Raw genomic sequence first — 23,080 nt, 5'->3', positions numbered from 1 at the left:
TTGTGTTTTTTTTCCCCACGTGTACTGAAGTGACAATGTATTTTGTACATGAGGAGGAATTCTCAGCTCTCACATGCTTCAAATGTTTTTTCAGATTCTTTCTTTATGTGATGTTAATCATTTTTCACGTGGGTTGATGCGTTTTGTTAAAGGGTTTCAATGTATAGATGGTCCGTTTAGAGTGTACCTGTCACCCCTCACCTTTGGTTTTTTTTGAGAAACGTTAACTGGGAAGTTTGTCTCATGTTGATCTTGAATGGTCAAATAAATGCTCGCAGACAATACTGCAGAAATGTTCACCTTTTTTTTCTATCAGGCAAAAAACAAACAGGCGACCCACATTTCTTCACTTTCTGTTTGTTTTATATCAACTTTTTTTTTTTTTCACTGAGATTTACTAATGCATTGTATATCGAGTAGTTGTTTGTAAAAGAGGCATACAACACATCTGGATTTCTTTAATGTTCTGTGTTCAATGTGCGCTCAGTCGGCTGGGGGTAACTTAACATGACGGGTGGGTGGAGCAGGGGCGGATTCTTTTTTTTTTCCATGCAAAAAGCAGTGCAAATTATGGGAAAGCCGAAACTAGTGTGTGGTTGTCACAAATTTCTAAGTCACATGTTTGCTACTGATGTTAAAATGGGGACAGATGATCATGTACCTTTTTATCCAGCTCTTTTGAACTCTCTTTAGCAGGTAGTCTATTCACAAACGTAGTTTTGCTCCTTCTTGTCTGATTCTTAAATATGAAAATAAGTATTTTGATTCATTTTGTAAATACAGCTGTAAAGAAAAATAAGAAATTTAATGTTGTCTTTTAAATACTTTTCATTCTAATATGAATGTTGTTATATTGTACTTAGAAACTGTACCTTTAATATTACCTTTATTAAAAGTGCATTGGACACATCGATTTTAGATGTGCTTTATGTGCTGTTATCCCATAATAAAATTTACCGCTTGTAATGGGCTTTTATTTCCTGACTGTTTATCTGTCTCTGTTGTCTGCTCTCTCTTTAGTTCACTCACTCAATAATTCCATTGGGCCTTACAGTCCAAATTAGTGTTTCAATATTTAATCAGAGGTGGTAGCCTCACTTCAATGGAAACTATTGTCCAAATTCTATGAACAAAAAATAGAATTAAATTCATTTCATTATTACATCTAAACCTGTGCAACTGGTGACGAAAATCTGAAGGTATGACAATATTTTAACCACACATTAAAAATGATTATTACAAAAGACATTATTATCTAAGACATACTTTAACACTGTAAATACATCACTAACCATATAAACAAACGTAGTGGTAATGACAGATATCAATTTTAAATCCAGGCATTAATGCTCTTGTTACACAATTCATCAATTAAATGTGCTGATTGATGAAACAATGAGCAACTCTGTCCAATCAGAGAATTAAAAAAGGAATCTGTGCAGCTTCTAAGTGTAAAATCTGCTGGTGACTGGAACTGGAGAGACTCTCTGAAGGATCACTTTCAGCACTGTTCTCAATTCATGACACGGATTTGGCAAATACTTTGTGACAGGTCGTAGGTCTGTAGTTTCCTCTGGGTGAAAATGGCTATTAATTTAACAAATTGCCCAATTTCCCTGCGAGGAATAGGCCTATTAATGTTTCATCTCAATTTTTGGGGGCCAATTTGACAAAGGGTTATGATAAAGTTGTGGAAAAATAAGTCAAAATTCAAATTATTCCACACATACATCTTAAAATATTTGCAAAGATGTCAGATTATAATTGTTAGCCATGTGTAAAAGAAAAAGCATCTTTCCAATTTCGATAAGCAAGACCAATAAGGTATATGTGTCCAGATACTTGTAATGCTTTTTGTTATTTTTAGATAGACTTCACCAAAACAATGGTGCATGTATTCTGAGGTTAATGTCTGAGCCAGATGTGGATATGAGCATCATTAAGGGTGGAAAATGCAGGATATCCAGGTAGGTCTGCTGAGAAAGTGTTTGCACTGGAGCTGGAAATCACATCTCAAGACTTCCTCAGACACCCAAAAAGAAGAGAATGCATGCAAAACAAAGTGCTGCACAAAGGCTCTCAATAACTTTAAGTAAAGAGAATTATTTTCAACATACGTTAAGATGCTGTAGCCAGATGTTGGTGCTGGTGCGAACACAAAAGGGTGTCATCAACTTCTCTTTCAGGTGGGTTGGAGGTCGGTTATTGGAGAACACATGAAGCTGCAAAAGGATCCTCTTGTTTCATGGACCTGTATTCAAATACACAGTAAATAGGAAGATCGATTACAGTCAATGTCCGGAGGGGGGCAGCAATGCACACAGAGCGCTTTAATGTCAACACAATTTCACCAGACGAAGAATGTCATCAGTCAAACGTTTGCTAGCAGGCTAAAGCTAACCACTGTATTTACTGTAGCTTCAATGTTGTCATTCGTGTGGACCGCTTAGTGGTGACCATAATGGAGCTGGTGTGGTAAGTAATATTTTCGCTGTGAACATTTCGACAATGTCATATAGATTTAGTGACAGTTCGGGCAATTCAACCAACCTACATTAACTTTACGCTAGCTAATGTTAGCTAACAAGCTAGTCGGCGTCCCTAGAGTTGTGTTGTGACTGTTAGCAAGCTATGCTAACCAAACTAACGTTAGCTGCTCGTATGATAAACGTGCGCTGAACGGGAGCATCATGTTGCTGTTGTTGTAGCTGTTAATGAACTAAAGTAAATCATTGATACGTGCCTCAGGGCGCTATCCTAATTTATGTTTTAAATGCTAAATGTTAACGTCAAGATTACGTTAACGTTAGCTTGTATTTTGAAGGTTGAAACGGGAAGTTGTAACGTTATGTACTCTACTTGACTTGATGCTCTGTAGCGACAAATAGAGTCCTTAGTTTTGTTACTCCGTAATGACGAATAACCGTATTAAAACGTTTAAATAAGTCATTGTAAATAGCTTGGTAATTTGATAGTACTATCATTTAAAACAACCTGTAATTGTAACATGCATGACACAGTTTAATTGCGTGGATTTTAACACTCACCGCCCACCTTGTTAGGTACACCTGTTAAACTGTTCGTTAACTCAATTAGCTAACCAGCCAATCACGTGGCAGCAAATCTAGGCATGTAGACATGGTCAAGACGACCAGCTGAAGTTCAAACTGAGCATCAAAATGAGGAAGAAAGGTGATTTTTAGTGACTTTGAACGTGGCATGGTTGTTGGTGCCAGACGGGCTGGTCTGTCAGAAACTGCTGATCTACTGTGATTTTCACACAACCATCTCTAGAGTTTACAGAGGATGGTCTGCAAAAGAGAAAATATCCAGTGAGCAGCAGTTCTCTGGGTGAAAATGCCTTGTTGATGCCAGAGGTCAGAGGAGAATGGCCAGACTGGTTCAAGATGATAGAAAGGCAACAGTAACTCAAATAACCACTGGTTACAACCAAGGTCTGCAGAAGACCATCTCTGAACCAACAACACGTCCAACCTTGAAGCAGATGGGCTACAGCAGCAGAAGACCGCACCAGGTGCCACTCCTGTCAGCTAACAACAGGAAACTGAGGCTGCAATTCACATGGGCTCACCAAAATGAAACAATACAAGATTGGGAAAATGTTGCCTGGTCTGATGAGTCTCGATTTCTGCTGCGACAAACAAAAAGCATGGATCCATCCTGCCTTGTATCAACGGTTCAGGCTGGTGGTGGTGATGTAATGGTGTGGGGGAGATTTTCTTGGCACACTTTGGCCCCTTAGCGCCAACTGAGCATTGTTTAAACACAACAGCCTACCTGACCTACCTGGCAGATTGCAACCAGCTGAAACTTCTGGTTAGGATTCCTTCAGTGGTCAGTGTTAAGGAGGTTTTTACCAGGAGCTGAGTTATCCTCAGGGGTCTCTTCCTCCCCAAAACAAAATGACCAGTGATTAAAAATACTGAAAATAGCATTGTCATGTTACAAATTAGTGTTTCTCATACCTTGTTTGGCACGGTGCAGACAACGTGCTTGCAAAGCACCTGCAAATATGTGCTCACCTTATTCATGACTTAAACATTTAGGAATGTTGTACCCTGAGCTGAGTTAGCTAAGGAAGTCTCTTCCTCTCCAAAAAGAACAGACCTGTATAAAGCAGTTGCACATTACAAATTAGTGTTTCTCCAACGTTGTTTGGTATCGGAGACGGGTTGCTAACCTCAAACCTGCTAATCTGTGTTCACCTTTTATCTCTGATAACTTAAGATCCAGATGTTTAGGAGGTTTTTATCAGGGGCTGAGTTATCCTCAGGGGTCTCTTCTCCTCCAAAACAAACAGACCTGGTCATTTAAGATGATAAAAACAATGAATAAAGCAGTTTCTCATTTAAAAAATCAGTGTTTTTCTGACGCTCTTGTTGCGGAAAGGCTACTAACTACAAAGGCTGACACAAAAATGTTAATGGCCCTACTTGTTCTGGGCTACTGTAGAAACATGGCGATCTCTAGTTGTGGACCCACTCCCGATGTCAATAGATTGGCTCATTCTAAGGTAACAAAAACACAGTGATTCTTATTTTCGGGTTATTATGCACTAAAGAAAACATATTTATCATATCATATTCCATTTCTGCCAATATATCCCCCCTTAAATCCTACACACTGGACCTTTAATTATTCTTCTAAGCAAGATGAGTTAAGACCAGACCAGAAATGGCTCTTGTAGTTTATTTTTTACAGTGAACCTTTCAAATGGAGTCGCCAGCTTCTAAATATTTATTTCATGTCAAAGTCATCGCTTTTACGCAGACTTAGACTCAGCAGTGGTGTATTTTGGAAAACAGAAAAGAAAGCCACTGCACCTGAGTCATCCATTACTCAGAGTAATGGTCATTTATAATGTGCACTACCCTACAACAGCAACTTGGAGACACTAATTACATTCTTCTGTCTGGCATGTCAGAAGAAATGTAAGTCTGTTCCAGTATAAAAGCAGTGCAGAACCAGTTGTGGATGTTTTTGGTATAACACAGGCCCTCTAATATATTTTTCTCCTTTTAATTTAAGGGAGGACCCTCCAGTCCCTGAGGCTCCTTTCTTTACCAGAGACCTCTATGACAAATACTCACTTGCTCCTAATATCAGAGAACTATGGGCCTCTCTCCAAAGGTATGTCAGTAAATAAACAGATCAATTCGGGTGCATTTGTGCTGTGTTTCTAAAGGCTAACTACTGAGTATTTGTCTGACATGTTTTCCCCCTCAATTTCTTCTCCCTCCTCCAGTCCTGTAGAGAACATAAAACAGGGCTGTGATGTTGGGGCTGCAAAAGCCTCCTGCCCTCCCTCCACAAAAGAAACCGCAGACTTTAAAGACAACAGTTGCATTAGGAAGGACGAGTCCTGTTGGGACAGCTGTGATAGTGATGATCTGAGTGCAGACAATGCTGCTGGAGGTGCAGAGGAATGTAAGAGTACAAAAAGATCAAGAGTAAATCTGAAGCAGGTTGACGATGTGGCAAGTGCTGCTTATCCTGAACCCAGACTGCCTTACCCGTGTATGTCCAGCCTGTCTAGCAAAGACCAGCAGACGTATCTTGGCATTTTGATGAGCAAGAAACCAAGGGATCCTCCACAGGTACCATATTCTCTCTTTAATAGTATTTTAATCCTGCCTGTCCTTGTTGCATTGCGTCTTCAGTAACCCGCTGTAATATTTTAGAACTTACAGGCACGAGTAAACAATGAAGTGATGCAGTTCACGAGGTACCTGCAAGATGTGGCCAAAATATGTGCTGATGACTACAACTTCATATCACAGGGAGCTATGCAATATTCAGAGGTACTGATGCTGCAAGGATTTCACCTGTCATCAGTTCTTTGAGATGTGTTTTCATAGGTGTTAAAACGTAGAGCCGTTTTTTTGTGTTTCAGGAGTTCTTTAGAGCATGTTTGGAGCACATTAAAACATTTCCTGAGGTCTACCAGATCCATGAGATGACAAGTTTGACAGGGGGAACATTCAACCCAGGGCTGACGCTGACCTTTGAGAAACAGCTGCTCATCATGGTAATGTACTTTTGAAATGCTAATATCACACAGGAGTGGTTCCAGTCCCAGACATGTAGGATTAGCACATCATATGTATGTTCTTCATAAATCCCATTGTCCAGTTTTCTATTCAACCTTTACAACCTTTGAAGTGTTGAACTGCAGAATCAGTCTTTTTGCTGTTGATTCACTTCCTGTATTTCCATATTTGTACCCTTTATTTCTCCAGGGCAATGTGGATATTACCCTCCACAAGATAGCGCCTGCTGATGCACAGCTTGCATCGGATTATCAGAGTGTTTCATCAGAGAATCCTCCAGCTAAAAAAGCCAAGGACATGCACGCTGTAAGCAATTGTCTCGCTTTTTTAATTACTCCAATAAAGTAAGTCACAAAGATGTTTTACTGCTAGAATGGGATTCATGACCGCAGGTCTATTGTAACTCCATTTGGGCTCTTGCAGTTTTCACAAGAAGACACCAGAGGGTGTTCATGTCTTGCTCAGCAAAACCAGTGCTAATTGTGTTTCTGAAAGATGCCAGGTCACACACAGTACTGTCAAAGGCTAGTTCATTGTGGACAGTGACCTGTGTGTGTTTGACTGATACAGTAGATGTTCTGGTGGTGTGACCTGGTTGTGTTTGTCTCCACAGGCAGTCAGCAGTGACAGTAATGCCAAGAGCCTGTGTGCACGGTATGAGCCTCACGTGTGTCTGACTCGAGATGCTCTGGTCAGGCTGCTGGACAACCATGGCCCTGACTTTGGAGAGCAGTGGGAGCTTCCTGTTCTGGTCGAATTAAACCCAGGAAAAGGTACAGCAAATATCATTTGGACACTCAGGCTGTTTTGGTGTGAGTTGGTTTTAAAAGGGCCGATTTAGGCTTTACTTGCAGTGGGTAAAAATGTTTAAGAACAATTCTCTTTCCTTTTTGTATTGTTGTTCACTTTCAGCTGTCAAAATATGGCAAAAATGCCTCTAAATAATCACCCTGTTTTATCCATTTAAAGCAAGATATTAGAATACTTCTCTGTGTTCTGAATACTATACATGTAGTAACCTACATCTTAACAACAAAATGTAGACATTTTTTTTAAATGTGCCAATGTGCTGAGTTAAATAATGACCTGCTTTTTTAATAATAATAATATAGTTTGCAATGTGTATATATGAGAAATTGCTAAAAAAAAAAAAAAAAAAAAACCTACACCAGGAGTTCAGTGTAATTTTTTATGATTGAGTGACGCTTAGAATTTTTATATTTCTTCTCAATAAGTGATTTTGAATTTTCAGGGCATGAATAAAAAATGTACCCATGTGGGTTTAGCTTGCTGAATAGCAATTACATCGGAAAGGAGAGGATTTGTACTTGAGTTTGACATGTTCCAAAAGTTTTTAATACGTTCAGGACACCTGCACACCTGTTACTTACTTTTGACCCTTAAGTACTGAGTCCTTGGTACATTTGCACATGGACTCATTTATTCATTCATATATTCATTCATATTCACATATGAGCATTCATATCTATTGATAGACAGAGATTGATAGATAGACTGTTTACTGATAGACTCTTCACTCTTTCACTCATTCAGAGATCCAGTGCAGATATCTAGGGCCAGCTGTTCTGTGCTTTACTTTATCTTTATTTATTAGATTAATATGGGTTTTATGTAGTTTTGTCTCGTCTTGTCTCGTCTCATCTTAAAATATAGGGATCTATATATACCAAACAAGGTTGCTAACAATCCCTGTAAAAACAAACCAAAAAAAATAGATTCACATTGGCCGTACATTTAAAGTGGCAGTGTAAGATTTTGCATGGCAGTCACCTGACTCTGTCTTTGAGGGTTGGGACATTTTTAGTCATGTTTGTGAAAGAAATGCAGAATGCAGCAGTTAGGAAATCTGAGATAAATCACAGCATGTATTGACATTGAATGGCCTCATGGTGGCACTGTTTCACACATCCTTTAATTCATATGTCTTACTTACAGGCAGCAGTCAGAAGAAGACTGTGTACATAGACTCACCCCTTCTGAGGACTGAAATGACAGTTAGAGAGAGGAGTCACATCTACCATGAGGAGAGTTTGAAGCTTTCCATCAACAAGAATGGAAGCAGAAATGTGTTCCATTTAGTGACAGAGCTTCCTGTAGATGAGCAGCAAAACTCGCCGGTATGTAATTGCAGAAACAGACGTGGTCCTGTGGATAATATTTTGTTTGTGGTCTTACTTCATCAGGACAATGAGTTTTTGTTTTCTGTTTCTAAATCAGTTAAAACGGGAGAGCTCACAAAGAAAGTTGGAGCCTTTTGAAGACAATGGTCTCGACTTTGAGGTGGACCTCACTGACCTGGAGACTTTTGGAGAGACATGTAGTAAAAGTAAAAAACCTTCTCAGGCTTTATGTAAAACTAAAAGGTCTAGTGAGCATCTTGTAAGCACTAGCAGCAGTTCACAAGAAGAGGTGAGCGCCTCACTGACAGATGCAGATGATGTTGTAACAGAGGAGACAAAGGCCATTGCACCAAAAACTGAACAGAGTGACGAAGACATACCTTTTCTAGGAGACTCAGATGAGGAAAAGCTGGTCATTGATGACTCTCCGGCCAAAACACCTACAAAACCACTTAAGCCTAACACCACACAACGCTCTACAGACGCCCAGACACCTGTAAATCCAGAGTTATCTTCCCCTCAAAAAGTCACAAAGCAGAGGCGACAGTCCAAAAGAGCAAAGGTATCTGGCGACCAGCTGGGTGACATCCTGGCTATGCAGACAGCCATGTTCAGCTCTGCCAGTGACACAGCCAAATGCTCCACCACAATCCAGGAGACCAGTTCACCCATGCGAGGTACAGGACTCTCAGGTCACTCCCATCCAGTGTCTCTGGTTAAGCCCTGTGTGTCCTCATATTTGGAGAGAAGCCAGAACCAGACTGGAGAGACCTGCGCTGTTGCTCATGAATCTGCACCAGTGGTCAACGTTACTACCAGAGAGCACAAAAGTTAGTGTCAACTTGATTTTCATTCTGTGGATTTGAGTTGTGTCTACGTGCTTGATAACCATAGTATATTATGTACCCTCATACAGAAATACTGTCAGAGGACCTGCAGGCTGGTGCGGAAGATGAACAAGATTACAAAGCTCCAGAGGAAGGCAACCTGCTCTACAAGCTCTACAGTCTGCAGGATGTGTTGATCATGGTGCGCAGCTCTGTCTCACTGACCCATACAGGAAAAGTAGGCCCGAACAACCAAAATGAGGTACACATCTGCACACATCCTCCAGAATTTCATAGTGTAATGTCATATATTGAAGTATGAAAGTAACAGCCTTATTTCTGTCCATTGTTTTCTACCCCAACAGTTTGTGCCAGTGCATGTCTTACCCAAGCTGGAGTACCAGTTGAGTTATGGGGTTGAGTGCCTAAGCAGTAGTGAGGCTTGCCAGCTATGGACAGAGACATTGCTCCACTCCAGCACTGTATCCTACATCGGTAAGACTTTCATCACTTTGACCTTCCATCCTTTTAAAATTCAGTGGAAATGAAGACCGTAATGTTCCTAAAATGTTATCAGTTCTTGTGTAATGCGGAGTCCCCTTAGTCTTTAATTTTTCAACACAGTTGCCAAGGAAATAGTCAAAGTAATATTTATGTGGATAAAAAGAGAGAATTTTCTCTTCCCCCTCCCTGAGTGGGTTCAGTAGAGTCCACATGGCAAATCCTCCCACAAACCAGTGGAATAGTCTTCAGATGACTCACCATCCTGCTGTGACTGTGTTGTGATTAAGTTTACTTTGTTGCCATAACTACAGCCACAGTTGATTGTGGGGAATTACAATGAATGCAGTGTGCAGAGCTCAGCTAAATGTTGTTTTGAGCTTCCCTTAATTGAATTCCCTTTAATGCATATTTGCGACTTACACATGCTGCTTACTTGTACCTCAAGATTCGGGGAAAGCCTCCATCCTTTTTCTGTGCTAGGTGCGTTGATTTGTTGACTCGTGTGGGCGTTGGCTGGGAATGCACGTCATCAAAAAGCAGTCTCTAAATTATACCCCTCTCCAGTTTCTTGGTGTAGATGACATACAGGGCAGGATCATAAGCATCACTGCCCACACAATGTGCTTGTGTGCTGGTTCCTTATATCCAACTTCACTATGAATAGTTTTGCCAAAAAGTGGGTGTAACTCTTTGTCAGGCATCTGAGACTTTAGATGTTTTGAAAGAGGATGTTTGAGTTTGAAAAATGTCTGATATGTCTGTCTCAGTAGGATGAGAAAAGAAAATAGCCAGTGAGAAAATAGTGATAACATTCAAGCTATATGAATATAGAATATCTCCCACTTAATAACATTATGCAACAGGCAGCTGATAAAAGACTTCCTTCTTTGCTCAGTGGTTCGTAGTTCATCATGTGGTTTATCATGTGGCAGTCCCCCATTGTGTATTTATGGCTGTGGCTGCAGGCGCTAAAACAGTCTATAATTGAAGGAAGGCACTGTTGAAATAAGCTGGCATTACATGCTGGAGTGGGAGGCATGAAAGGAGACAGGACCAACAAGCATTTCTTACCACCCACTCAAGCTTGTAACAATGCTGGCAAATCAACACAGACTAATTACTTTGTAAGCACCAGGAATGGCATTGATGATGAAGTGAAGCTCTTGATGTGCACGCTCATTAGCTCTTGTTCTTCTCTCAGTGTATCGCTCACCCTCCCGTTCTGTCTCTGTAGCTCACATCAATGCGCACACATCAAAAGTAGCTCTGCTGCGGAAGCTGCGTGGCGACTGGAAACAGAACATCTCCTGTGGGTTCAAGTGAGTGTCATTACAACAGATGTGTGCAGATGATTAGGATTAACCTCATCACCCCCTGTGTGATTATATAATTGAACGTGTTGTCGTCTTGAGAGTCAGTCCGTTTATCAATAATGCGAGCCTTTCCATCAGTGCTTGCTGTCATCACCTCTGGTTTTGTCATCAAATTCTTGTTGAAAAATAGATTCTTGCTAACGTAGACGGACTGGAACGTGGTGATATATCTTTTCCATCCACAGGCCATCCAAGTCACTGAATATACTGCACCACCTACTGAAAAAGCTAACTGGGTAAGTTGTTGAGGACATTCATTATCCTAGTTTTGTTTGTAGATTATAAGTGCTGAGCTCCCCCACCCTTATTTCTCCCTTTCATTGCGAATGTATTATCTCGTAAGACTGTTGACAACGAAATAATGTTTGCAGAAAGAATCATAAAGCGGCTGGCAGTTTTTAATTCATTGTTCCTAATGTGAACACAACATATTTCATGTGCAAAAACTGTACATGTTTAGATGAATGTGGTTTGAATTAATGTACAATCTGGAATTCGAAAAGGGCTGGATCTTTTTTTTTAAAGGGAAACACCCATTTTTCAGAATGTTATTTCTATGGTCTAAAGCAGTGATTCCCAACTGGTGGGTCGCGGTCCAAAAGTGGGTCACTGGATCATTCTGAATGGATGGCAAGTGACTTAAACATGTCAAGTTTGTAAAAAAAACACACTTAATTTTTATGTACAGTGAATTACTTTGAAGTGCTGTTTCCCGCTGTAGAGTGAGTGACTGACAGCTGGACACTGGACAGCTGCTTAAAAGAGACAGCAAACTAGCTCAATGACATGGCCAAATACAAGTATGACGCTGAATATATTAAACTGTGTGGACCTTGAACTAATGACTAAGGACAAATCTGGACCCTGAAGCCCAAACTATTGAATACAACTTGATGCTATGTCCCTTAGTCACTTAGATATGACTGCAGCTTTCAGCCAGGAGAAGATGTCATCAGGTAGTGTCCAACTGTCATTGGGCGTTTCGACCCTCAACCACAATGCCCTCCAGTTGGCGGGTCGGCTGTGATGGCCAGTCACTGCCCATCTTCTCCTGGCCCCCAGCTTAACTCCTCCCGCCTATTCCATACCCGGCAAGAGGCTCTCTCTGCTGCCTCCCCCAACCTACGGACAGCTGTCTTCCTCTGCCTTCCTGCTATCCCCAGAGCTGTGAGCATCTTCCACACGGACTGTCCAGGAAAGCCCCCGCACCTGACCTCAACTGGGAATAGCCAGGCTTGCCATCCTTTGTCCCTGCATTGTTGGATCAGGTCCTGGTACTTTGTGGCTTTTCTCGCCGAAGGCCTCAACACACCCGTCTTCCCAAGGGACCGTCAGTTCGATCAGGATGATCTTCCTGGCCTCCTCACACCATATAACTATGTCAGGCCTCAGGGAGGTTTTGGACGACTCGGGGACAATAGTAGTAAAAATGGACAACTCTCTCCCAAATCCACAACTAAAGTGCTTAAGCTCAAATTTATGATGCAATCAAATATAAAGTTTGGAGCTGCTCCGAAGACAGTGAATTGGGAAAGATATTACAGGGTGGGGCGGGATGTGCACGTTGCTGTCTCACAGCTGAGAACACTACAGTAGAATAAAGGTCATTTGAGTATACAAAAAGGGATCAGACAAAGTGCATTTTAGCGCTCTGGGGCAGCTTTTTGTATTTGTTTTCAGTGTGAGTGAAGCATTTGCTCACTGCTTGCTAAGTGCCTCGTGTTTATCTACTCCATGTGCCTTACGTTTTTACAGGAACACCCTGAAGTTGAAAGGCAGGTTAAAAACATTTACTCAGAGCAGAAAAAGCACCTGACATTGGCCTTTTTCCCATTATCCAATCAGATGGATTAGAAGGCAGGCAACAACAACAAGTTAGTGGTGCACTGTACATGGTTCATATTGCGCCAACTGTAGCTTGTTTTAATGCTGTCCTAGGCAAGCTGCAAGACATATCTCAACAAACCGTAGCCTCAGTTATTTTTAATGTTATCAACCATAATTAGGCTCAATGATCAACTGTCAAACTGTCCCTGACTCATCCTGAAATAAGCCTTGGGCTGACCATCATCCAAGCGAAGCTCCTGGACTTGCTGGTCCCTGGGAATTCTCCTCTTTCTGTGGATCTCATGTACCCACACGGATCTCTGTTTCCCTGTGTCCAACAAACTATTTAGGAACAGCATCTGCCTGTCAATTTTTATGCAGATTTTTAAGGTATCTCTGAGCCTGCTTCTCAGCGGTTAAGCTAAGGACATGAGAGTTGCCTAGCAACAATTTAAAGAAAGACGCAACAAGCTGCAAAAAGCACTGTCTAATCAGGGCAGGCTATAACAAAAAAAATGTTTTATAGGTTGCAAAATGCGCTCTGTCTGATCGGGGCCTCTGGGTCCCATTTATTGTCTCGAGCAGCTCCAGACTTTATACTTGATGACATCACAAGTTTGATACTCACTGCTCAGGTTTCTGGCTTTGAGAGAGAGTAGCTCATGTTCACAAATATCAGTTGAACTTTCCTGGGCCATGGAAATAACATTTTTGAATTCTTAATTTAGGCGGAGTTCCCCTTTAAACTGTTGTTTAGTTAGGAAATATCTGCTGATGAGTTGTCTGAGCACATCTGACTTCATGCTCTGTTTAAGATGATAAAATAATTGTACATTCATGTCTGACAGCCTCTGGCATGTTTGTGTTGGAAAGTTACACAATCGATTACTCAACGACAGACTATACATGTGTCACCTTCTGCTTTCTTAAGGCTCTGTTCACCTCTGTACCACTCATTTGGCAGAAAACCCCTCAGAATGCTTCAACATGTTTCAGTGTGTGGGTTTTGACTTCAACACACCCTCACTGACTTCGTTTGGTTTTGTAGGTTAGAAGAAGGACAGTACCTGATTGCGCACAAGGCAGGGGAACCATTTGTGACCTTATTAAAAGCAGCTAATGGGAAAGTGAGTCGAGGGGCATACAACCTGCAGCAGGTCCACAGCTCCGTCCCAAAGCCCCCAGCCTCCGGCCTCGTGCCCTGGATACCTGTTGATCCAGCCGTGTGCCTGCCCTTCCACAAGAAACACGGCCGTGTCCCCTGCACGTTCCCACCACAACCCTACATTAAGGTGTGTACATGGTTTACGTCAAATGTGTTGATAGATGGCGCTGTGAAAATAAAATAATAGCACTTGAGGTCATGACCAAACAAGAATTAGTAATGAAATGAAAGGTTGTTGGAACGATTAGAGTAGTTTTTATTGGTTAACACCCAGGAAGTCCACACCCACGTCCACAGGGATTCCCGAAAAGCCCACATAAATGAAATGTAGTCTCCCTCGTAGTTGTGGTGAGTGCAGAGCCTTTGGGCATTTTTTTATATCAGATAGGCTGAACCAGCACACTGCCGCATAGTTTTCCTGAATAAGTCCAAAACTAACAAAAGGGACAAAAGAGATCGTGGCAATATCAGCAACAGCTCAGCAGGGTGAGCAGTGTAGACTCTGAGACATTCATCAGATGCCTGTCGTAAATTCCTCACAGCGAAGACATTAACACTTCTTACAACTTGTCAAACAGCAGAGAAAAAAACAACTCTTAAGTTTTCAACTGAGCATTTGCATTGTCAATGTTTGCCACTGATGTTTGTGCTTCTGAAAATGACAAGTAAACAAATGATTTGACAGTGTAATGCATGATGCTGCTTGAATTTAGCCCCAGTTATTTAAAGACACAGTCTTTTTACCTTCCTTTATCCTAGCAGACAGCGAAAGATGGGTCAGCGCAGTCCAACAGCCATGGAGCTGGGCAGTCAGAAAACAACTCGAATGCAGGAGGCAAGAAGAAGAAGAAGCAGCAAAAGAAACGCGCAGCCAGGCGTCGCAAATATATTAAAACGTTAATTCAGAAATCCATTTAAAATCCAATATCATATGATTTAATGTCATGTCATTTCATATCAGGTCAGTCAGATGAAGAATGCATTATGACCTGTGAAGACTGAAGCACTTTGACAGTATCAAAATCTGTCTCTTATATTTGTGTTTTGTTCAGAGATCTTTTTGCATCTATTTTTTTAATTGTAATTTTTTTGTAAAACAAAAAAAAAAAAAAAACAGATGAACAATAAACTTTGTCTACATATTTGTATGGGAGTGTTTTTACTGTCTACACCTTTGTTTATTTGCACTCTTGAAAATCTCCTGAAGGCACCAATGCTCCAGTGACTGAATAGTGTGTGTTTGTGTGTTTGTGTGTAGAGGGGAATCTTACTGAAGCTTTAAAACTCTGAGCTTCCAGTGGCTTCTGGTGGAGCAGGGTGGAGTCGTGAGTGCATGGAAAGGGGAGGGCGTCTGAGTCAGGGGAGGTGAAAGGGGAAGCTTTTTCTGTGTCAGAAAAGTTAAACCTTCACACCCTTCCACTGAAACACCTCCTGGAAGTATCTCTGCATCTCAACTTTTTCAACAAAGGTAAGTACGGTTATACATTTTGATGTGAACTAATTGAATGTGTAGCCAAGATTATCTTTACACAGCAAGGTTTAGGGGAATTTTCCAACTTGCAGTCATGAAATAAGCTTTCCACAGTTTCCATTCAGTTTGTGTATAAATGTTTTGTTCCTTGAGTGAAGTAAGAATGAATTCCTGCCCTCCAGTGCGAGCTCTCTAAACCTGTTTTCTTGCATGTGAATGTGCTCAGTAGTTTTACCAGACTTAAGTACAGTAGCACTTTTTCCAGGGTGTGTCTCTTTGGGGTTGCTGTAAAGGATGTGTCAGACTGAACAAGGATTTGAAAGTTAGTGAGTTGTCCGTAGTATATATAGATGGTTACTGTGAGTGTGGTAAAGCAGTGCAAACAAAGGAACAACTATTGATAAATGGATGAAGTCTCAGTTACTTGTGTGACTCAGTTGTACCAGAAGCAAGGACTTGAATGAATTAAGTCTCTCTGCCTCTGTTCAGAATGCATTAGTGGCTCAAGTGATTTATATCTTGAGGCAAAACAAACATGACCCACTGCATTCAGCTCAGACAAGTCGGTGATAGGATTACAATGAGATTTTGTCACAAGATTGTATAGCGCTGATAGTTTTGTCACCTTTTCCAGAACAGGCAACATGGCTTTGGTACACGAGTTTCTGGGACAGCTGAGCATCAACATGGGGGTAATGTCACACATCTCTTCTTGCTCTCTCTCATACAATTCATGCTGCACCTTAAATACACAGATATTTTCAGGATGGAATTTTATCTCATTCTAATCTGCTTTGTGTCTTTAAAGAATGAACCCACATTCCCCACTGTGGTACCTGCTGTGGACTTCGACCCCGACAGAGATGCTACCAGAATAGATACTGCCATCAAAACCAAAGGCAAGATGCAATACTGTACATGTTACTTAAAAAAAATAGAAAATCAGTGCTTGGTTCTGCAACTTCTCTCTACAGATGAGTAGCTGGTATTTGTGAGTCAGCACCGTGGCTTAAAACGTTTTGACCAGGCTGGGAACACCTCCAAGTCTGTGCCTCAGTGCTGGCAGAGCTCCGTTCTGGCCACTGACTCGGAGCTATTGGCAACGGTCTTACCGCTAACTCTTAAACAGTCCCACCATTTTGTTGTTATGAAGAATGTGTTCTATCTGGAGTTATGTTTCCTTTCATGTAAAGGAAGAAAATACCTTGTGACCATGTCATGTGTTAATACACACGAGCTTTGCTGCCAGGCCTTCCTATATTTGTGTTTATCCTTCAAAGCGCACCCTTAAAGGAATAATCCACATACATTATATATTTGAAATGACTTCGGACTTGCTATATGGCATTTGTTGACCCACACCTTTTAACATTTTAGCCTGAACAGTTTATCATGGCTTAGATTCTTACTGTAAATATTCAGGCTTAACGGTGGATCAGTGGTTAGCATTAGTTCCTCACAGTAAAAGGGTTCCTGGTGGGGGATTCAAACCCAAGGGTGTGGGAGCCCTTCTGTGCAGAGTTTGTATGTTCACCCGTGTCAGTGTGGGTTTCCTCCAGGTACTCTGGCTTCCTCCCACAGTCCGAAGACATGGGTCCAATTCCAATCTGATCCCTTACAGACTCACTGACTTAGAGGCGCGTTCATGTGAAGTGCGTGAGTGTGTGAGGGCTGTCCCACTGTCAAATCGTCAAGTCAGTGAGTCAGTGAGTGAGCCCTTTATGCCCCCTTACCGTAGGTCAGCATCGATGCGGACTTACGGTAAGGAAATTACCCACAGCTCATAGCGTTGTGACGTCAAATACAGGGGTTGCCCTCGGAACACCAGAAGTAACATGGTCAGCAGATATGCAAACATTAATGTTATGGAAGGAGAGCAAAAAAACAGATAAACAATGAAACATTACATTAACAAGGATTTAAGATGGTACATAAACACACATGAAGTCAGAGGAAAACCAGTGGTTATATTCCACACACAAAGAATATATAGGCCTATATATATAGGCTATCTATCTATCTATCTATCTATCTATCTATCTCATCATTTAAATACTGTGTTCATGCATACCATTCATCAGCCCTGTCATGCAGAATTTTTAATAATAATCAATTTTTTACACCATATTCCTTCAAAGTCATATAGAGTCAGATGTGCTGCATTTACATATATTTATGTAAACAGTTCAGTAGTTGAATTGTTGTCTCACCTGATGCACATAATGTATGTGTGTCTTTTTCATTCCTCAGGAGTGGATGAACAGACCATCATTGACATCCTGACGAAGCGGACCTACGCACAAAGGAGAGAGATCGCTTTTGCATATGAAAGAAGGACAAAGAAGGTACAGTAGGCCTTGAGAGACAATCCAAAATTCTTCACAGCTCTATATTTTGTTGGCCCTTAACGGTAAGGGTCACATTCAGGTAACGCTGTTGTATTTTTAGGACATGATCTCAGCCCTGAAGGGAGCGCTGTCTGGCTCTCTGGAAACGGTGATCCTCGGACTGATGAAGAGCACGACCCAGTACGATGCCTCAGTGATCAGAGGATCTATCAAGGTAAAGGATGGTACTCAACAACAGTGGATTCAATGGAAGGGTTACACTGCCCTCTAGTGGACAAATGACAGCATTTATTTTTTTATTTTTTTTGCTATACCCTGATCAAAGTTGTAATTGTGTGTATCTTAAAGGGCCATGTAAAAAAAGTGGTTAAGATCTCTGTCTCTTTCAGGGCTTGGGAACAGATGAAGAAACACTGATTGAGGTTTTGTGCTCACGCAGCAATACCGAGCTGGTGGAGATCAAGAAGGTCTACAAGGAGTGTAAGTCCAAAACACCCCGGGTGTTCATATAAAGGGCTGGAAATGCGCTGTAATATTTAATGCCTTGCGTATAGGTTGTTGTGCTGTCTGCTTTTCATGCACCATTACACTGTTGTACAACCTGTGCTCTTTTTGTCCATCAAAACTAAACGCCTAAAAACATATTATTTTCCGCAGTGTTCAAGATTGACCTGGAGAGAGACGTGAAAGGTGACACCTCTGGGAACTTCGCCAAGCTGCTCTTGGCTCTGGTGGAGGTGAGATTTGTTCGTGCCCGTCTTTATGACTTACAGCACAAGTTGTACAAGTGCTGTTGAAACTGACCTGAGACGTGTCTTATTTGTGCGCAGACAAAGAGAGCAGACCCGTCAGCCATCGTAGACTATGAAAAGATTGATCAAGATGCCAGAGTAAGTTGCCCATTTTCACTTTGTCTTAATGAAGTGTAAATCAATTTAAAAACTGTTATTAAATTCAATATTCAATACCACATGCAGATTTTGAGTTCTTTGACTAAAAATAATCCACCAAAACCCTGGATAATTGGGTAAAACTTTGTGCAGTTGGTAATTTTGTGCGCAATAGATAGTTTTGGTTCCTTCATATTCAAAAGGAGTGACACGTCTTATGGATGGATTACTGAACGGACCTATCAGGCACAGGCCCTCTTTGGCCTTTACCTGCAACATGTTACTCAAATTAACACGAACTGACCACAAAGATACTCAAAAAGACCACAAAGAGATGCAAAGGAACTGCAAACAGACACTAAATAACTAAAAAGTGGCAAAACAACCACAAAATTACCGCAAGGAGACACATGACCGCACACAAAATTTCAGCAAAGACTGCAGATAGACACAAAACAACAATCACAACATAGGCTGTGTGTCTTGCTTGTATGTAGGAGAGGAGGTGGGGCCTTTTGCACATCTGTGTCCAAGGGCTCGTTGTCTCAAAACCCACCTATGACACATCTCTCATGCCACAAAGTGTAAAGTATGGCAGTGTTTATTGGTCTTGATTCAACACAGGCACTCTTTGAGGCCGGCGTAAATATGAAAGGAACTGATGTGCCGACCTGGATCTCCATCATGACTGAGAGGAGCGTACCCCACCTGCAAAAAGGTAAGACGCCCTGTTTTCTTTTGGTATAATTATGACATAAGTGTTTATTTTTATAAACAATTTTTAAAACAGTTAGCTAATCCTTGTTCTCTGCTTTTCAGTGTTTCAGAGGTACAAGAGTTACAGCCCCTACGACATGCAGGAGAGCATCGTGAAGGAAGTTAAAGGAGACTTGCAGAGGTCCTTCCTGGTGTTAGGTACACAGATCTTTCATCAGCAATTCATATTATTAATACATTAGAGCCTATTTATTTATTATCTGAAGTCAATGTTCACCCTGTAGGCGAGGTTTTGTTGTAAGAATCACTTTTAAATTAACAAAAGAAACTCATCTGTCAAACTCAAGACGTGTTATTGTGGATATTTATTCTGCTTTTCTTTTGTTCCAGTTAAGTGCTTTGAAAACAAACAGCTGTACTTTGCCAGCAGACTGCACGAAGCCATGAAGGTAGTTACAGTGCCGTTCTCTTTCTTCTTGTTGAAATGTGGCTATTTTGAGGGCCAGACTTTTCTTTTTTCTTTCTTTCTTTCTGTCTTTTTTTCTGGAACAAATGTAAGAAGTACATCTGCTTGTGAAAGTGCAATTTCACTGCAGGAACCCCAGAATCCAAAGTTGGCAGAAGTTATCTTACAGCAGCGTTGCATCAGCTGCCGGAGTTAAGTTTAAAGCATGCACAACTAAAAGTAAGTGCTGACTTGTGCTTGTCTGCTCAGAGTAAAGGAGCCAAAGAGAAGATAGTGACCAGGATTATTGTGTCACGCTGCGAGGTGGACCTCAAGAAGATCTGCTCTGAATACAAGGCCAACTTTGGAGAGTCTGTGCAGAAGACTATTATGGTAAGTGAATTATAAAGGCTGCCCCCTGGTCTATTACTGATGTAAAGTAAGGCTTGTTCTGTCATGCAGCTCCTCTAACTTGCTCTGTTTCTGCAGGAACACACCAAAGGAGACTACCAGAAGGTGCTGCTCAGCCTCTGCGGACCAGAGGAGTAAAAAGGAATCATCAGTATGAGAAGGGCCACATTTGCACCACAGGGAAGGTGGGCTTACAAGTATCACTCTTGGAACCAAAAGCCCATCCTACTTTATCTGCACATATTTGAATGCAACAATCAATGAGACGCATTAATCTTTTTGATACATGAAGAATCTGTAATACAGCTTACTTTTGTTATACCAAAACTGCAATTAAAGTTACTTTGTTGGAGTTTTGTTGTTCACATTTCTTACATCCTTCCTAGTGTGCTCTGACTTGATGTTTACATAGATTACCATTAGAGGGCGCTAAAGGCGCATTAAAAGCAAGTGCAGGCTGCTCCAGCTCTTCTGTGTCTCAGGCCTTATAATATCATAACTGCTAAAGGAATGCAGAGATCTTAAATTTTGAAATATAAGGAGGTATTTGATCTTTTATGACATTTTTACATTCCGGTATCATCATTTTCCCTCATTATTAAAAGTAGGAAATTATTTAAAAACAGCTATTCAGAGGACATTTTATTTGCATAAGGGAAAGGGATGAAAACGTTACTATCATGCAGCTTGTGAAATTTAAAAATCCTAAAAAATGATTGTGTCTTATTCAAAACTCAAGCTGCACAAACGTGAAGATTTCTGATTTTGTGAAAACACAGTGATGTGTAATCAACACAGCATCTTTTCATACAAAGAATTATGATAAAAAATGTCCCTCATTCAACACTATGTGGTTCCGTCAAGATGATTTAATCATTAGTGTGTTTTTCCGTGTTTGTTTGGTGCTAATATTTTAATTAAAAATGTTAATTTTACCTCCGGCAAAGATGATTTGCATAGCACTAAACAAGCTTCTATACAGTGTGTTTCTGCTGTTTAGTTTGTGGTCTCTCAGGATGAAATAACTACCACAGTGTTGTCAAGGCATTTCTACTGAAGTATAAGAAAAAATGGCCCCAAAAGGCAAGATCAGTACTGCTGAACACAGCGATGAGGAAAAGGATGTGAGGGGAAAGCGTGCGGACTTAATAATCTAATGAAAACAAAACAGTGGCTCAAATATAATAGAAGATCGTCTATTATTGTGAGAGAACCTGCCTGATAAAATAATGCTTCTGTCTAATATTTTCACTGGTTGAGCAGCTGAGGAGAGAAATGGCTTCCGATTTTAACAAGGCACTGGATTTATGATCATTTTGTAATAATATTGATGAGAACATTAGCCCTTTGTGATGGTTTATGTTTATAGGCAATAAAAAAATAAAATATAGTGTAAAGTAAGGTAAAACAGTATTTTGCAAAGCAGGGGAGTGAGATTTATGCACGAACCTGGTGACAGATTAATCTCTGCATCATAAAGAGGAAAGTACCACCATATTTTTCCCTTTTTTTATATAGATGTACAACATGCTGTTCTGTTCAAGGCCAGCCCGTAGGGACCTCCAGCAAACCCAAGGGGAACTCTCTTCTCAATTGAAACGATGCAATTTACTGTCCCAAACGCTGGCACTTCATCATTCAGAGGACTTTAACCCCATGAATGTCAAACACAGAGCATGCTGGGAAGGAGATGGAATACCTCGCATTACCATAACAACTAGAGCCAAATGACAAGCACTCTGGAGCCTAAAAGGTGAAGAATAATACCAGATAATCACCTAATAACGTTTGAATTTGAAAGGAATTTTCTGATTACGTTATGTTTAAATAGTTTTTTTTTAGATAATCAAAGACACTGATAAGGAAGCAGTGGCCATCCCCAGCTGCCATGCTGTATCATGGTGGTTTTACCCTGAAAGGTCAGGCATATCCTGTTCCTTTTTTCAATACTTGTCCCAGTTAGGCTGAACATGTGGAGAGCTCCCCCCGTTCACCTCAGAGACAAAGCCCAGGCAGCGCTGCAGGCATCCAGCAGCATTAAAGTTTCACAGTACAGCTGTAGAGCTGCTGCCGGCCCGCCAGACATACCAACTGCACGTTGGGAAGGTATTAGTTTGTGCTTTTTATTAATTCATCGCATTGAACAGAACTTGCAACTCAGAGAACCGACAGCTTCCTAACGTTCCTTCTCATCTCCCTCCTTGACACATCTGAACCCAGCTCAGAATTTTTGTGCAGAGCACCAAAGGGTGTTTAATTATAGAGTAGTAGGCCACCAAGGTCTGCTTTTAATTGTGTGCATCTGTGTGTGTTTGTGTGCGTGTGTGCCTGCAGCTCTATAGGTCGCGGGCATACTCTAAATGAGAACTCCTACAGGCTAAGCTGGAGGACGCGCTCCCTCAACACAGCTGCAGAGCCGAGAGAGCCAGAGTTTGATTAATATTTTCTTAATTATCATTATTTAATTCAGCAAAACCGCAGCTTCTTCAGTCAAAGCATGGCCTTTGTCTCTGCGATGCTGGATACCCTGGCTCGTTAGGGGCACTGAGAGATCCTGTATATGGTAAATAAGAGGTTGTGTCTTGTGCTGCCGCCCCGGGGAGAGCTGGCACCACACTGAAGGACATCTCCTTCTAAAGAATGGCGCTCTGCTGATGTTTCTCCGTGCAGACCGAAGAGCCAGATCCTCAGCCTCTGGCATCGTCAGGCCCGCTTCCTTTTATGAGGCTCAAACTGAGACAACAGCTCAGGCAGAGGAGCGCTGTGCACTCGTCATGCCATCAGGCTGCCTCCTTTGTACAGTAGACTGGTAATTGAAACAACATAAGAGAGCGGAATAAGGCCTGTCTCCTCTTCAGTTTTGGCTGCAGTCAGTCCATCCGCAGACAAA

At 41.3% G+C, this 23,080-nt stretch overlaps 2 protein-coding genes across 4 annotated transcripts; both read left to right on the top strand.

Moving 5' to 3' along the window:
- The first annotated feature begins 2,355 nt into the window (after positions 1-2,355).
- ice2 (interactor of little elongator complex ELL subunit 2) lies at positions 2,356-15,299 on the top strand. Of its 3 annotated transcripts, none has more exons than XM_033635426.2 (15): positions 2,356-2,475; positions 5,050-5,151; positions 5,267-5,618; positions 5,703-5,822; positions 5,915-6,049; positions 6,261-6,377; positions 6,685-6,844; positions 8,028-8,209; positions 8,310-9,042; positions 9,129-9,301; positions 9,405-9,534; positions 10,778-10,862; positions 11,102-11,152; positions 13,792-14,035; positions 15,167-15,299. In XM_033635426.2, exons 1-15 carry the CDS (start codon positions 2,462-2,464, stop codon positions 15,188-15,190), a joined length of 2,622 nt encoding a protein of 873 aa, XP_033491317.1. In that variant the 5' UTR covers positions 2,356-2,461; the 3' UTR covers positions 15,191-15,299. The 3 variants fall into 3 exon arrangements, with proteins under 3 accessions (XP_033491317.1, XP_078024004.1, XP_033491316.1); XM_078167878.1 differs by lacking the exon at positions 15,167-15,299 and adding an exon at positions 14,671-15,054; XM_033635425.2 differs by lacking the exon at positions 15,167-15,299 and adding an exon at positions 14,668-15,054.
- LOC117262456 (annexin A2-like) lies at positions 15,240-20,542 on the top strand. The gene is made up of 13 exons (XM_033635429.2): positions 15,240-15,376; positions 16,014-16,071; positions 16,188-16,278; positions 17,630-17,724; positions 17,828-17,941; positions 18,117-18,207; positions 18,385-18,464; positions 18,558-18,617; positions 19,242-19,335; positions 19,437-19,532; positions 19,725-19,783; positions 20,050-20,172; positions 20,269-20,542. Exons 2-13 carry the CDS (start codon positions 16,024-16,026, stop codon positions 20,326-20,328), a joined length of 1,011 nt encoding a protein of 336 aa, XP_033491320.1. The 5' UTR covers positions 15,240-15,376; positions 16,014-16,023; the 3' UTR covers positions 20,329-20,542.
- Positions 20,543-23,080: the final 2,538 nt, after the last annotated feature.

The sequence above is a fragment of the Epinephelus lanceolatus genome, chromosome 5, assembly GCF_041903045.1.
Source record: "Epinephelus lanceolatus isolate andai-2023 chromosome 5, ASM4190304v1, whole genome shotgun sequence".
Lineage (NCBI taxonomy): Eukaryota > Metazoa > Chordata > Actinopteri > Perciformes > Serranidae > Epinephelus > Epinephelus lanceolatus.
Note: the sequence above shows the minus strand (reverse complement) of the source record. Positions and strands in the feature narration are given on the sequence as shown.